The 16,166-nt window shown below is 36.6% G+C and overlaps 1 protein-coding gene across 2 annotated transcripts; it reads left to right on the top strand.

Moving 5' to 3' along the window:
- Positions 1–1,108: 1,108 nt before the first annotated feature.
- On the top strand, positions 1,109–5,996 carry LOC131150206 (protein trichome birefringence-like 11). Of its 2 annotated transcripts, XM_058100802.1 has the most exons (5): positions 1,133–1,999; positions 3,087–3,476; positions 4,074–4,232; positions 4,931–5,076; positions 5,222–5,996. In XM_058100802.1, exons 1-5 carry the CDS (start codon positions 1,560–1,562, stop codon positions 5,326–5,328), a joined length of 1,242 nt encoding a protein of 413 aa, XP_057956785.1. In that variant the 5' UTR covers positions 1,133–1,559; the 3' UTR covers positions 5,329–5,996. The 2 variants fall into 2 exon arrangements, with proteins under 2 accessions (XP_057956784.1, XP_057956785.1); XM_058100801.1 differs by lacking the exon at positions 4,931–5,076 and having other exon boundaries at positions 1,109–1,999.
- Positions 5,997–16,166: the final 10,170 nt, after the last annotated feature.

Raw genomic sequence — 16,166 nt, 5'->3', positions numbered from 1 at the left:
TTATTCATTTTGCTTATATTGTGATTTGCTTGTATCTTGCCAAGTCTTATTATTTTGTAGAAAAGAATAATAATCTGCAAAAGAGTTTATTCACCCCCTCCCCTCTAGACACGACTCTAGGACCAACAATTACCAATAAAAAAATTTTAGGAATAGATAAATAAAATAGAAATAATTAATTAGTAAATAATATATGTCTCTCTATTAAAAGAGTTATTTTTGTAATATTTATCTTATTAAATAAGTCATCCCATTTTGTTTAGTAACATAAGTTATTCGATAGTCTAGGAGTATAATCCCTCTCTTCTCCAAAAATAGCCACACAAAAAAAACCTAGTTGGGTAGACGGGACACTCTTGCTTTTATTTTGTTTAATCAATGACATAGTAACTTTTAAAAAAAATATATTTTTTCTAATTTTGAAAGAGATGATTTTGTAAGTATACATTTTCTTTATATGCATATGATTGAATAAATATAAAAGACCTATTATTTGAAAATGATATGACTTAATTAATGCTACCTCAACAATTGTAAGAATTAATAACACCCATATTGGGAAGTCCATGGTAAACTACTACATAAACTCTAATAATAAATAATGTGACACTTTTATTATCTTATGGTCTTCTTTAAGGACATTAATTTATTAGAATTTGAGATTTATTTATGTTTACAGTTGTCAGATTCTAATTTAAGAATAAGGTGAGATGGGTATTGAATGAGAAGTAGAGTATCAAATTGGCTATGATGAACCAAAAAAAAAAAAATACTTTTGTCAAACCAAATGACTAATGTATGATTATAGTTTATGAAATAAGTTTTGTGTCTTAGGAACAAAATCATGCACAAACTATTCATTTGAACACAACATAGGTCATTGAATCCTAGAGGATTATAATTGACATGCAGTCACAATGACATAATTTATAATAATTAATTAAAAACACAGACTCACAATGACATTTTAAATATTTTTTAAGAATCAATTTTAAAATAACTATACGGAAGAATAGAAAGGCAAGGAGGTTAATAACGCAGAAAGGATTATTCTCTATCCGTTAAAACCCACGATCCAGAGTAATTCCCTCCACTCAACCTCCGTTCCTCCTACCTGCTCACCCCCCATGATTCAGAACTCTGCATTTCCCCCAATTCTATTTTTGAATTTTTGAATCCCTTTACCCATCATTACTCTCTCTCCCTCCCTCTGTGTTGCAAAAGAAGCAACGGAAAAGCTAAAAAAGAAAAGTATCATTTCGCCATTAATGCTCCTTTGCTTACATGACACCCATGCCTTTTTCCAACCCACCACGTAGAAGGAAAAAGGAAACTGAAAAATCAAAGAAAACTGTCTTCCCAAGTAAAGATCGCAATGGAATGATTTTCAATTTGGTTCGCCATTAATGATTTCTTGCTTCCACACTACACCTCTGTCAACCCCCGAATCCACATTACATGGTTCATAGTACACACCCCATACCCCTTTCCTTAAAACCCACCATCGCCTCCTCTGTTTCTTCCTTTAAACCCGCAACCGTAACCCATTCTGAGCTTAAATGTCTAAGAACCCATCTCAGTTCGACGCAGGCATGCCCCCGTATTCGGATGTTTTCGGTAAATTCAAGCGATTGAGATTTTTCGAGCCTTCACTGGGGATACTGGGTTTCTCCTTTGTTACAGTTTGCGTGATCTACTCTTTCTTTTACTTGGACTACAGAGACGCTGCTAGGGGGATTCGCTTGTCCACCCAGTCAGAGAAGTTTACGTGGTTGAAACTAGATGGGTTCGTCGAGAATCGAAGGTTTGAGTTTCTGGGAGAAGAGGGCAACGGGTGTGATGTGTTTCAAGGGGATTGGGTATGGGATGAGACCTATCCGTTGTACCGGTCCAATGATTGCCGTTTTCTGGATGCTGGGTTTCGCTGTTCGGAGAATGGGCGTCCTGATTTTTTCTACACCAAGTGGCGTTGGCAGCCCAGAGACTGCAACTTGCCCAGGTTCCCGTGCTCTTTTGATTCCCTGTTATGCTTTTACCTGCGTTTGATTTGGTTGCTGAGAAAATGAAAACTTCTAATTCTTAAGTTTTTTCATTATTTATGATTCCGTAGTGCAAATAACTATACGCAGCAAAGCGTGAAGCTGCCTTTTGAATTTTATATAGTTACTAGTTGAATTCTAACGAGAAGGCAGAAAGCACCATCAAACGCGTTATATGGCTTTTATTATTATTATTATTATTATTATTATTTGGCTGTTTTCTCAGCAGCCAAAGAGCTGGGCTTTTCTATTTGCATTGTTTGATTGGCCATATGTTGTGGCTGTCCTAATTTCGGTTTGATTTATATTCATTAGTGATGGGTATATTTGTGATGCTCTAGTGAGTCACTGTTCTACGACAAGGACTGCTTTGTATTGAGTGCTCTGTCAAATATCAACATGGTGTCTTTGTTGGTAATGCGGCCAATATAGTTGAATTATAAGTCTCATTTTCAACTATGTTTCTTGTGGTTAACGAATTTGTTCCTCTTCTCTGCTTTCTGTTTCTTGTTCGATCATGCGTTCACTGTTCCCTTGTTATTTCATGAGTTTGGAACATTTTCCATGTCAAAAAGCTTTGCCTGTGAACTTTTTGTGAACAGTCAAATTCGGTTCTCATTGCCACAATTGAAAATTTTCTACGCATCATTTTGTCTACCATTAGCCATAATATATTTAATTTAAGTGATATTACTTTTTTATTATTTAGTTGACTGATGGGCTATATTAGATAATAGATATGTTTAAATAACATATTAAGTTTCTCGGTGCATATTGAATTTGGATGGTATAATTCTTTCTGTTTGCTGCTCCAATTATTTCCTTCAGGTTATTGTTGTCATTGCATAAAATTTCTGATTTTAGTTGGGATTTTTATTTTTATTTTTTTGTTGAATGGAGCTCAAATTCTTAGTATTTAGGCTATATGTATTTGGTTAATGGGTGCTCACTTGATAACTTTGTGCCTCTTATCAGTTTTCAATGGGAAGATACAGAAAAAGAAAGACTAATTTTGGTGTTTCTCTGGTATTATTAATGAATAAACAGGTTTAACGCAAGTTTAATGTTGGAGAAGCTGCGAAACAAACGGCTAGTGTTTGTTGGTGACTCAATTGGAAGAAACCAATGGGAGTCACTACTCTGCATGCTTTCATCTGTAATTCCTAATAAGGATTCAATCTACGAAGTGAATGGAAGCCCGATTTCAAAGCACAAGGGTTTCTTAGTTTTCAAGTTTAGGGATTATAACTGCACTGTGGAGTACTACAGGGCCCCATTTCTAGTGCTACAGAGCCGGCCACCTGCTGGATCTCCTCAGAAGGTAAAGACAACCCTGAAATTGGATAAAATGGATTGGACCTCTGGGAAGTGGAGAGATGCAGATGTTATTGTGTTCAACACAGGGCATTGGTGGAACTATGAGAAAACCATTAGAGGGTAATTTTATTTCACAGAAATTATTTACACTCGAACTATTTCTCTTGTTTTGGTAGACATTCTCAACAGAGGTTAGGTTTTCAGATATAATAAAATTCATGAATAATGATTACAAATGAGAAAGACTAATATTTTGTCGTTACTACTGTTAAATTTACTTAATGATTATCGTCATACTCCCCAATATATGCTACTTGCCATCACCATTAAGCTTTTGACCCTCATATGAAATTTGAAATTTGAAATTTGTTATCTCAATCTCAGATTAATATTTACAATAGTATCTTATGGTGACTACTATTGAGCAGCATGACAGATGAGGATGTTAGGATCTTCAATACTGTTTGTCGTGGATTGGTAGGAATACAAACTTGGCCCCTTCAATTTCAATTCAATGGTGATAAATTGCATTTGTCAGGGAGTATGTTGATCATATTAAACAAACTTTATGGTAATAATAATAGAGATTTCAGGGATACTTTGTTTTTGTGGAGGCTATGCATGCCAAATGTCTGCATTATTCTGAGAATTGTTTGTTTCCCATTAATTCTGAAAATTTGTTTTTGGCTAACTTTAATGATGATATTTATGAGCTAGGGGTTGTTATTTTCAAGAAGGGAATGCTGTAAAGATGGACATGAAAGTAGAAAATGCATACAAGAGGTCTATAGAGACTGTGGTAGAATGGATACACAGCAAAATAAATGCCAGCAAGACCCAGGTCTTCTTACGAACATTTGCTCCTGTACATTTCAGGTTCGTCTTGGTAGTTTTGATTCTTATTCCCAATCCTCATCCACTGAATACTTGTTTGATATACTCAATTCTGCTAAATTTTGTCAAGTTTTTGAAACTTGGGTTTTTGGAAAGTAGCACTCCAATTTTGTGACAAGCCACGTTAAAACAGCACCGATAGTGCAGCAGTTATTTGCTTAGCTGGACTTCAAACTCAGTGATTTTTTATTTTCATGGCTTATATAACTTGTCTTCTTATTGGAAACTTGGGCTTTTTCTTGTTTTACCTACTCACTTTCTTGCTCGGACAAACTCCTCTTAACTGTGGTTAAATGCCTTTTGTATGGTGTGCATCTTGGATGTTAATTTTCCACAATGGTCCTGCATTACTTTGTATCAGCCACCGGACTATGTGGGGTTCTACATATCTTTTCATTCAACACACACAACATGAATTTCCAAAAACTTGTTGGGGCATATGTAAACTCTAAAATGCTTTTGGCCTCTTTATATGAATTGACACATAAAGCAGTGTAACAGGTAGTTGCAACATAACATCTTTGGTGCGTGATACATAGTTTGAATGCAGTTGATTATTAAGAACTCCAACCACTTGACCACTTTAAGTAATGAGGCAATTCCATTAGGCATGCCTTTCTTTCCACGAAATGATATCAGTGTCCATCTAACAACTCTACCCACTTATATTGTTGTTACAGTTTCTTTCAAGTTCTCATAGAAAGCTATTCGACAAATTGTTGCATAGCATGTTTTATGGCACTTTCCGGGTCTTCATATCTTCATCCTTGTTACACTGCAAATTTGTTCTGTACATGCGCGTTGCTTCTTTGCCCTCAACTCCCAAGTAAATTATCTTATTTGGTATTGGTTTACGGAAAGATTTGAATCATCATTCAATATTCATCTAGAGCCACGTTTCTTTTACTCCCAAAATTGATCCTTATGTATGTTATATTCTGAAGAGCAATTTTGAACCTTTTTCTTTTCAGAGGTGGTACTTGGAAAACTGGGGGACACTGTCACCTGGAAACACTACCAGAGCTGGGTTCTTCATTGGTACCATCCCATTCCTGGGCTGGATTCCACACGCTGCTAGATGTATTATCATCAGCTCGGTCGAACACGTTGGAAGGAACAGAAATAACTTTGTTGAACATAACAAATATGAGTTCTCGAAGGAAGGATGGGCATTCATCTCTGTACTATCTTGGTCAAAAAGTGGGCCGTCCGGCTATACATAGGCAGGACTGCAGCCACTGGTGTCTGCCTGGAGTCCCAGATTCATGGAATGAACTACTCTATGCCTTGTTCCTAAAGCGAGAGGGCAGTACTCATGCATTCAATTCATCATCTGGTTAGCCACCGTGATTGGTGAAGAGAGCCTCCTATTATTTATCCATTGTAAAAAATTAGGAATTCGTTCATGGGATTGACTCAAAATTTATCAAGAAGAAAAAAATAACAAGAAATTTTTTGGGGTCCCATAGAAAGGTTCGAAGCAAGTCAAATTTTGGCATTGTTCAATCAGATTATGAAGGAACCCTAATGAGTTATATGTGACCAATGGAAGTCTAATTTTAGGGGCAGGTGAGTGGGAAGGGACTCTTGGAGTAAACTGTAGAAAAACATTCAGGCAGGTAGTGTGTTGTGATTATTTGAGGTGATTTGATTCATTGGGATGTAATTAGCATTTTTTTTTTTGTTTTCTTTCAATATCTTGTACGAGTCTGGACATTTTTTTAAAGAATTTTCTTGTCAATCAAACACTTCTTACACAGTAGTAAAGGTTGTACATGCGTGTGAAGATTTCTTTCTCTTTCTTGTCAATCAAACACTTCTTACACAGTTGTATATACGTGTGAGAAGATTTCTTTCTTTCTTCAAGCCTTTTTAGACTTTGGGGGAAAAGTATCCTGTATCTTGCATATGGTGTGACTATACATGCAATTAAAATCAATTATGTTACTAAGAATAGTATTTGCTATTTAAAGAATTAAAATAACTTGTGATTGTGTTTGTGCTTGGGTGCAAGGAATTTGTATGCATTTGAATGAAGTATACTACAAAAATTGTATTGACCTATATCCAATCTTATACAAATCCAAATCAAGGCTTGAATTTCAAGCTTGCAAAGATTTATTCTCTTCAGTTATTTTTTTGTGCTTGCAGGTTTGTAGTGTTAGGATTTTAATCTTAATATGAATAAAATTTAAGACTCTTAAATGATTTGTCATTATTTGTTGATGGAGATATCTGATTTATTTAGTAGTATTAAAAGGATTGTGGGTAATTTTCTACATCGGTAATTAAACATGAAATTATGAGATTGAGAATTTTAAGTTATTATAGGGGAGTGTATCCTTTGAATTTTTTGGTGACTCTGCTTCAAGTGCCATAATAAATAAGAATTTCTTTCAGAAATGAGTCAAGGAAGCATTTGTACTAGGTCTTGTCAAATTCTATCCTTCAAGGATTATTCTATACTCTAGCTATTGTGATTGTGAGGATGCAGTTATGAGATTGGGATTTTCTCTAAATATTATGATTACAAATAAGAATAAATGCATGCCCTTAATAGTGCTAACTCTTAAATAAATATAATGATTAATATTCCATGTACGACTCATTTTATTTTGGTCAAGACACTTAATTTTAGGTCTAATATATTATGATTTTCTCGAATGCACTCAACAATCAGTTAGGTTCAAACTAAAAGACATTTATTGTAGAGACACGTAAAAATAATAACAAGTAAATAATAAAGGAATTTTAAAAAGGGATATCAGTAAGAATTCATCGACGAACCAGGATCCTCGTCGACGAACACCCTTATAGATCTCGTCGACAAAATATACTTGTCTCATCGACAAGAAGATACTGAGAGCATGAAATTCAAGTCATTAAGGGTTCGTCGACGAACTCATTATCTTCGTCGACAAATGCCCTTCTGCAGTTCCTCAACGAGTACGCGTGTCCCCTCAATGAAGCCACTTAGCCATCCGTCTATAAATACGCAAAAATCACATTTTCAGCAAAGGTTTCGGGATTTTTCTGTTTCTCTCTCTAAATTTCGGTGCTCCTCGCTTCTCTCCTTAGATTCGGCTCCGTTTTTCCCTGCTTCGACGATCAAAAGTTACCACGTTAATCTCGGGGAGATTCTTTACAACTTAACCAAAACGGATTTCTGATTTGGGAAAATTGGACGCCATCCCAAAATCAAGGTAAGTAAGTAATTTTAGGGTTTATGTGCTTATTTGGAATTTCGGAATGTAAGGACCCGAACCCGAGTGGGTTCCTATATATAAATTTTTCAGCGGACGCACATAAATCTAAATTATTTTTATTACCAAGACACTAATTAACTTTATTACAAATATATGTCTCAACTATTAAAATAAAAATTTCTAAAATTCTAAAATATACAAACATATTCTACATTGTATTATACTAAATTTTTATTCTACTCTGCTCTTTCTATTCCCGCTCATGCACTTGTTATGCCAGATTTCTGGTATACTCTTAAAAATTATCTGAAATGTAAAATAACGATTGGGGTGAAACGACGCTCAGTAAGTAAATAAGATTATTATTAGTGTGTGGCCAAAATAAGCTTTCATAATATTATATTTTCGTAAAATAATATTTAATATTATAACTTCAAAACTGCTTTTAAAATAAACATGAATTTAAAAAAAAAATTTACATAAAACTTTTACCATCAACTACAGCAGTAAAATTTTATAACCATATACTGTAATTGTTAAATTAAACTTATAACTTTAATACTATAACTATAATATTTAATTATATACATATATATTTTTCCTTACACATTTCCTTTATATCATCATTGAGGCACAAAAAGGGTCATATTCACATAAACATATTTTTGGGCCTATTAATCATAAGTCATATTTTTGTTAGGCCTATTAATCATAAGTCATATTTTTGTTAGTCGTAAGTCATGTTTACCCCCATAACTGGGTTGTGCAATCCAAAGACTAGACTTAGCTGGCTGGGCGGTCAAACTAAATCAACGTACATCATTATTAATTGAGATTTTCCCTATTAAACTCTGATCCGACCCAAGTGTGCTCTCAGGAGAAATCCACTACCATATAAAACCATTTTGTAAACGCAAGTATATTAAAAATAAAACTGATATAATTAAATATGTGTAAAAATAAACTTTGGATAATTTTATGAAAATAACTAACATAATAAAAATTTACTTACCTTTACTTAACCTTGTGAGACAGTCAAAACGAATATCTCTGAAAATGAGATCGAAAATAGTGGGTGAGTGAGAATTTTAATTATAATAAAAATTCTCCCTCCACCACTAATTCTTTCAGTCACTAATCATTCTCTTTTCTTGGAAATTTTTTGTGAAAAATGAAGGTTAAGAGCTTCCTATTTATAGGAAAATTTTGGGGAAGAAAATTACATTTTCAATAGTGTGGGGAGAGCGGTGAAATTTTAATTTTAATATTTTCAAATTATTGGTGGAAGATGGGATGACATGTGGGATGTAGTGGGTTGTGGGGTGATGTGTTTTGCAATTAGGTTGCCGACACTCCTTTTTTTTTTTTCTTCCCTTTTTTTTCTTATTATTATTATTATCTTTAATTATATATATTTATTATGCATATTATTTGGGAAGAAAGTGTGAACGATAGAATAAGTAGGGTAGGAGTCACCATTAATTAGATTTTGATTATTTATTATAAAGAAAGAAGCAAGTTCGAGTCCAAAATTCTTGTGGGGCCCACACGATCTTGTGGGTCCTGTACAGTTTCGAGACCCATGTGGGCCCCACACATCTCCAATATGTCTTACATGATTTTGTGGCCCCACATAACTTCGGGACTCATGTGGGCCCCACGTGGTCTTGTGGGCTCCACATAGCTTCGGGACTTATGTGGGCTCCATGTCGTTTTGTGGGCCCCACATGTGCTGGATGTGGGAATGACCGCCTATATTACAAGATTTAAGAAGTGTATATAGGGACACTGATGTAGAAAAGAATTGGTCGACCTATGTCATATGGTTCAACCCTTAGACAAGCATATGCACTCAAAACACACTTCAGTTTGTAACTCTTTGTAGGTACATATGGATTACATGAAGACTTTTGGTACAGGAAGATCATAGTTGATATGCCAAAGCAAGTTCTAGTCCGAGACTTGTGTGAGCCCCACCCGATCATGTGGACCCCGCATAGGGTACCTATTATTATTATTATTATAAATTTTGTAAGTCAAAACATTATTTTATGTATATATACTTATTTACGTGTACAAATAGTATCTACCCTGTTTATCCTCTGAAATTCCATTTTGACCAGACCGTCCTCTAAAGAGCGACTGAGTTGCAATGATCTCTAAGCACTCGCTAAGACAAAGTCGCAATAATCGCAAGGAACAATCGACTAACCCCCGAATCGTTTGTCAGCTATGTGACAAAGTCGACCACTCAGCCAAGACTTGTTACTCGGTTTCAAGAGTGAAGTTTGTTAATTGTGCCACTACAAATGCGCCCACTGACAAAAAGTGGCTTGTGGATTCCACTGCTTCTCATAACATCACATCTGATCTTGCCAATCTCTCTATTCACTCGGAGTATGATGACATAAATGAGGTCATCATTGACAATGACTCAAGGTTGCAAGTCACACATGTTGACTCTATGTCTCTTTCCTCTTCGTCAAAGCATTTTAAATTGACTAATACTCCTTGTGTTCCTAATATTCACAAAAACCTAATCTCCATTCATAATTTCATTCGTAGCAATGATGTCTATCTTATGTTTCATCCATTTTATTTTCTTGTGAAGGATTGAAGCATAGGGGCGACTCTACTTTGTGATAAATGTCAGGATGGTGTCTATCCAATGCCAATGGTGTCTTCCGCTAAAGCATCTTCTGTTTTAGCACTTGTTGGTGAATGAACAATAGCAAACACCTAGCATAGATGACTTGGGCATCCGTCAAATAAAGTAGTTGATTTTGTTATTCATACCTTTTCTCTACCAATTTTGGTGTCTAGTGTCTCTTCATCTTCCGTTTGTAATGCTTGTCAATGCAATAAAAGTCACAAGTTGTCTTTTTCTTCCATTTCTCTTGTTAGCATTTATCCACTTGAATACATTTATACTGATGCTTGAGGACTCACTCGAAAAATGAGCAGCTTGGAAGCTATCCCAAGTATAGGAGTTACGTCGTGTAATATTCAGCCCAAGGGTTAGATCGTTTCCTCAGGGAATGTGTTTAATTTCAAACTTCACGTTTTTTCAATCGAAAATAAAAAAAAAGTACTGAACTCAGTTCAGATTCGGGATTTTCAAGATTGTTTGACTTATTTTGGCCGGTTAAATAAACACACAACTTAAAGTCCTAACATGCATCGAATTAAAGAACAAAAACGGGAAACCCTAGTCTACTCAAGGAAACATCGAAACACACACTAATTAAAATTGGTAACTTTGAACATGGAATTAAAACATGCAATGGAAACTCAATCAGACTTAACACACACACACACTAAAAATTGGATCTTTAACCAAAGCAATAACTCAAACCACAATCACAATTTAAACACAAAACAAACAAAAATTTAACACATAAACGATAACAAAAAAATAATAATAATAATAACACGAGAAATCAAACCGGACTTAATTAAAAAGACTAAATTAAAACTCCCACTAATTAGATAAACAAATAAATAATTTCAACAAGAATTAAATACTTGACAATGTCTAACTTAAAAAGAAATTTCAAATAACATTTAAAAAACTAAACTTTATTCAATATTTAAAGACTTAACAAAAATATATAAAAGTGAGAGAGAGAGAGAGAGAGAGAGAGAGAGAGAGGGAGAGAAAACAGAGGGGCTCGGGGATGGACTGCTGGTGCTCTGTGGCTGTCACGGCTGAGTTGCAGAGGGTGGTCGAGGTGGATGTTGGCCGAGGGGGTTGCAGAGGAGAGCTGCTGGTGCTGGTTTCCTGCACTGGCCTGCTGTGGTGGTTCTGGTGTGGAGGTTGGCCGTCTGGTGTAGCAAAAAAGGGCTGCTGCTGTGGTGGAGATTTGCTGTAGGTGTGGGAGATTTGCTGATGTTGTCAGGTTCAGAGGGAAGCTGCAGCAGGCTTCAATGGAGTCTAGGTGTGTGGTCTGCGGGTGAGCTGCAGGGAGCAACAGAGGAAGGGGAAAAGAACAGGGAGGAACAAGGGAGAGGGCCTGAGAAATAGAGGATGTGAAAAGAGAAAAGAGGGGCTCGGGAAAGAAAAGAAGAAGAAAGAAATAACAGAGAGGTAGAGAAGAGAGCAAGAGAGGGAGCAAGGGAGAGGAGAGAAAAAAAGAAAAAAATAAAATAAGGGAAGGAAGAAGAGAGATGGTGCCGGGGCATAAGAAGCAGGGGAAGAAAAGAAGGGATTAAATAAGAGGAAGTGCAGAGGCTTGCCTAGACCCAGATCCAGTTAAGTGACCCGACCTGCTTGACCCGACCCAGCTGCATGGCCGGGTCACATCAAGCCCAAATATATATATATATTTTTCATTTTTTGCTTTCTACATTCACAGCCAAATTTGACCTTCTTGGAACCCGTTTCTCGCAAAATTCAAAACACAAAAGTTGTAGATAATCCTTTCCCATTTCTTCAAAAATTTGAATCGTCTTGATCAGAGATTGAATGGAAAAGTTATGCACGATTTACGAACAAGTGCCGGTTTTGGTTCCCAAGAATTTTTCTGCAATAAAAAATTACCAAAATTCATAAATTATGCAATAAAACTAAAAAATGATAAATAAGACACTATATTAAAATATGGGACATAATTGGACATTTAATTAAAAATATAAGCCGAAAAGCCCAGGTTAAGGTGCTCAATTATGCAATTTTGATGCGTAATCACCTACAAATTTCACTTTGCTTGATTAGTTTCATTTTTATATCTTGTTTGTTGATCACTTCACTAAATACTGTTGGTTGTTTCCCATCTGTTTCCCATCTGATGAAAAAGTGATGCTTGCAACATTTTTTGTCAATTGAAAGGGCTACTTGAAAAATAGTTTGGTTTTCACATCAAACACTTATACTCCGATAATGGGGGCGAATTTCTAGCTCTTCATCATTTTCTCTCCTCTGATTCCATTGGTTGGCTTACCATTGCTCCTCATACACCTGAGCAAAATAGTACAAGTGAACGTTGACATCGACACGTTGTCGAAATCGATCTCACCCTGTTGAGTTGAGCGAGTCTCCCTCTTTTTTATTGGTCTTATACATTTTAGGCAATTGTTTATTTAATAAATCGTATGCCCACACCTATTTTGAAAAATAAAAGTCCTTTCAAATGTTTGTTTGGTCGTCGCTCTAATTACAAAAAGTTGCAAATTTTTCGTTGTCAGTATTACCCATGGCTCAAACCTTATGCCATTGGTAAACTTCAACCAAAATCTACGCCTTGTCTCTTTCTTGGTTACTCGAGGTCTCAGAGTGCCTATAGGTGTATGGACCTTGTTACCTCTAGCATTTATGTGTCTAAGCATGTGGTTTTTTATGAATGTGTTTTTCCCTTTTCTTCCTCTGCCTATGTTGTTGTGCCTTCTCTATTAGTTTCAGGTGCTATGACAAAGGATTTTTCCATTTTAGCTATGCCTTTCATTGGACGGATACCCTCCTCTCCTACCATCGTGACAAACACTACTCCTGTAGCTCCGGCTTCATCACTCTTCCCCACACCTTCTCCTCCAGAGGCAATCTTTTCATCCACCATACCTGCATCTTTGGCCTAGTCCACCTATACTCATGGTATGGCTACCCCGGTCTATGAATAATATTCATAGACCCAAACAACTTTACCTTGCCACTCGACACCCTCTTCCTCAACCTCTTGAGCCCACATGTGTGTCTTAGGGCTTAAAAGATCCCAAGTGGTGGCATGCTATGTCCGAAGAGTTCACTACGTTGGTTAAACATGGTACATAAGAGCTGGTTCCACTACACTCTAAAATCAAACCCATTGGTTGCAAATGGGTTTTTCGTATCAAATGGAATCCTGATGGTAGTATTTCTTGTTATAAAGCCCAGTTAGTAGCTAAAGGTTTTCATCATTGGCCTGGCTTTGACTATAATGAGACATTCAGCCCTATTGTAAAGCTGGTAATTCCTCAACTTGTTGAGCCCACATGTGTGTCTTAGGCCTTGAAAGATCCCAAATGGCAGCATGCTATGTCCGACGAGTTCACTGCATTAGTTAAACATGGTACATAGGAGCTAGTTCTACTATGCTCTAAAATCAAACCCGTTGGCTGCAAATGGGCTTTCCATATCAAACATAATCCTAATCGTAGTATTTCTCTTTATAAAACCCGGTTAGTAGCCAAAGGTTTTCATCAACGGCTTGACTTTGACTACAATGAGACGTTCAGCCCTTGTAATGCCCCAACCTGGGTTTACCAAGGAGCACTACATCTCTCCTTCTCTACCTGGACTAGACAACAGGGGGCGGGTCTTATCAGATTAATGACTGGCCTCACAAACCAACACGTGTCCTTTTTAGTGTGTTTTGTCCTCACTCACACACTGCCTGAGAAAACCTCCTAGGTGGTCACCCATCCCAAGATTGCTCCAAGCCAAGCACGCTTAACTATGAAGTTCTTATGGGAAAGCTCCCGAAAAGAAAGGTGCACCTTGTTGATATGGGTAGTAACATCTAATCCTTTTAAGTCTTTTCAACCATGGGTATCACATTTTCCCCCACTTATAGAACGCAACGTCCTCGTTGCGAACCCACATTTCTAAACCCAAGCAATGTGAATCTCATCACACTTCCGGCTGGGTGTTGGCTCTAATACCATTTGTAACGCCCCAACCTGGGTCTGCCAAGGAGCATTGCGTCTCTCCTCCTCCACCTGGACCAGACAACAGGGGGTGGGCCTTATTAGATTAATGACTGGCCCCACAAACCAACACATGTCATTTTCAGTGTGTTTTGTCCTTACTCACACACTGCCTGAGAAAGCTTCCCAGGTGGTCACTCATCCCAAGATTGCTCTAAGCCAAGCACGCTTAACTATGAAGTTCTTATGGGAAAGCTCCCGAAAAGAAAGGTGCACCTTGTTGATATGGGTAGTAACATCTAATCCTTTTAAGTCTTTTCATCCATGGGGTATCACAGCCCTGTTGTGAAATTGGTAACTATTTGAGTTCTCCTCTCCATTGCTGTTCAGAAAAATTGGCACCTTCGCCAACTGGATGCTAATAATGCATTTCTCCATGGCCGCCTTCAGGAGGATGTATTCATGGTTCAACCTTCAGGTTTTGTTGATCCTAATCTGCTTTCTTATGTTTGCAGGTTAAAGTGAACTTTGTATGGCTTGAAACAAGCACCTCGTGTTTGGTATCAAGAACTGAGTGCTTGTCTTCTTCAACTCAATTTTTAGCAGTCTAAATCTGATTCTTTTCTTTTTATCTACACAATTGCTAACGTTACTCATTGTTTTTTGGTACATGTAGATGACCTCTTAATCATTGGGGTGTAACTTTGCTACTATTTATAAGGTTGTTCAATAGTTCGGTCATCGGTTTTCTCTGAAGAATATTGGTCCCTTGCATTACTTTCTTGGTGTTGAGGTGAATTTAGTTCCTCATGGACTGTTCCTCTCCCAACAAAATTATATTCGAGATCTCCTTTCTTGCACTAAGATGAACGGTGCTAAGGCAGTGATGAATCCACTTTCCACAAAGGATCTTCTTTAGCTCCACAATGGCTCCTCTTGTTGATCCAACTGAATTTCGCCGAGTTATAGAAGCTCTTCAATATCTCTTTCTAACTTGGCCCGACATTACCTTCTCGATCAATAAGCTGACTCAGTTCATGCATAAACTATCTTAGCTCCATTAGAACATTGTCAAGTGTATTCAGCAGTACTTGAAAGGTACACTTCATCATTGCATCATCCTCAAGCGCATTGGGAATCTCACTCTTTAAGGGTTTTCGAATGCTAATTGGGTTGGTGATAGGGATACCAAATCCTCCACCTCTGTTTATCTTATTTTTCTAGGTGATTGTCCCATTTCATGGAGCATGCGCAAGCAGCATGCTGTGGCTTGTTCCTCCACTAAGGCAGAATATCAGGCTCTTACTTCAACCACCTCCAAGTTTGTTTGGATTCACTCGTTGTTTCGAGAACTTGGTATTCCGATTCCTAAGCCTCTCATGTTACTCTCTATGTGCTCCAAGATTGACTTAATTAATGGCACACCTGTTTTGCGGGGGCGTATTAAGAAAATTACTTAGTTTTCCAGCAAACCATCAGCTGTTTCAATAAACCATTCGACGGTTGCTTCGACAAATTAAGACAGAATGGTTACAGTGATTAAACCGTTGACGAATTGACCTATTGCTGAACTGTCGAGAATCTTAACAGTTGAAGATTTGCGAATATTTGATTGTATGCGGCGATCTGGGATTTTTCAGATTGTATTACTTGAATATGTGTTTGTATTTGATAGTTTAGAATCTCTCTGATTTAGTATTCAAATATATTTGAATTTGTATTTGAATTTATAACAAACTATACCTTATACAAGTCCTATATATAGGACATCTCTATATCAATGAAAGAGTCCAACATTTTCTATAGATACTTCTTATAAAATAAAGGTACAATTGTCAAAAAAAGAAAGGGTAATTTTGAGAAGTTTAGGAACTTCTCTAAAATGTTTAACAGGCTTGACAAAAGTTCAAAAATTCAAAAAATAATAAAATATAATATGTGCGTGTAATAGGCACATGTGTCTTTCAACTTGAACCTTACTTAGTATTAACCATCTTCCATTTGAGGGAATCATACTAGACTACAAAGGCTTTAATTAAGACCTTTGACCAAATTTCAATACATCACAAACATAATACCTACCATGGGACTT

The sequence above is a fragment of the Malania oleifera genome, chromosome 3, assembly GCF_029873635.1.
Source record: "Malania oleifera isolate guangnan ecotype guangnan chromosome 3, ASM2987363v1, whole genome shotgun sequence".
Lineage (NCBI taxonomy): Eukaryota > Viridiplantae > Streptophyta > Magnoliopsida > Santalales > Ximeniaceae > Malania > Malania oleifera.
Note: the sequence above shows the minus strand (reverse complement) of the source record. Positions and strands in the feature narration are given on the sequence as shown.

Bases quoted from the DNA above. Each gene is read 5' to 3' on its own strand.
- LOC131150206 (XM_058100801.1), top strand. From the start codon at position 1,560: ATGTCTAAGAACCCATCTCAGTTCGACGCAGGCATGCCCCCGTATTCG. The intron at 3,477-4,073 runs GTAATTTTATTT...TTTATGAGCTAG, and splicing joins TATGAGAAAACCATTAGAGG to GGGTTGTTATTTTCAAGAAG. The intron at 4,233-5,221 runs GTTCGTCTTGGT...TTTTCTTTTCAG, and splicing joins TTTGCTCCTGTACATTTCAG to AGGTGGTACTTGGAAAACTG.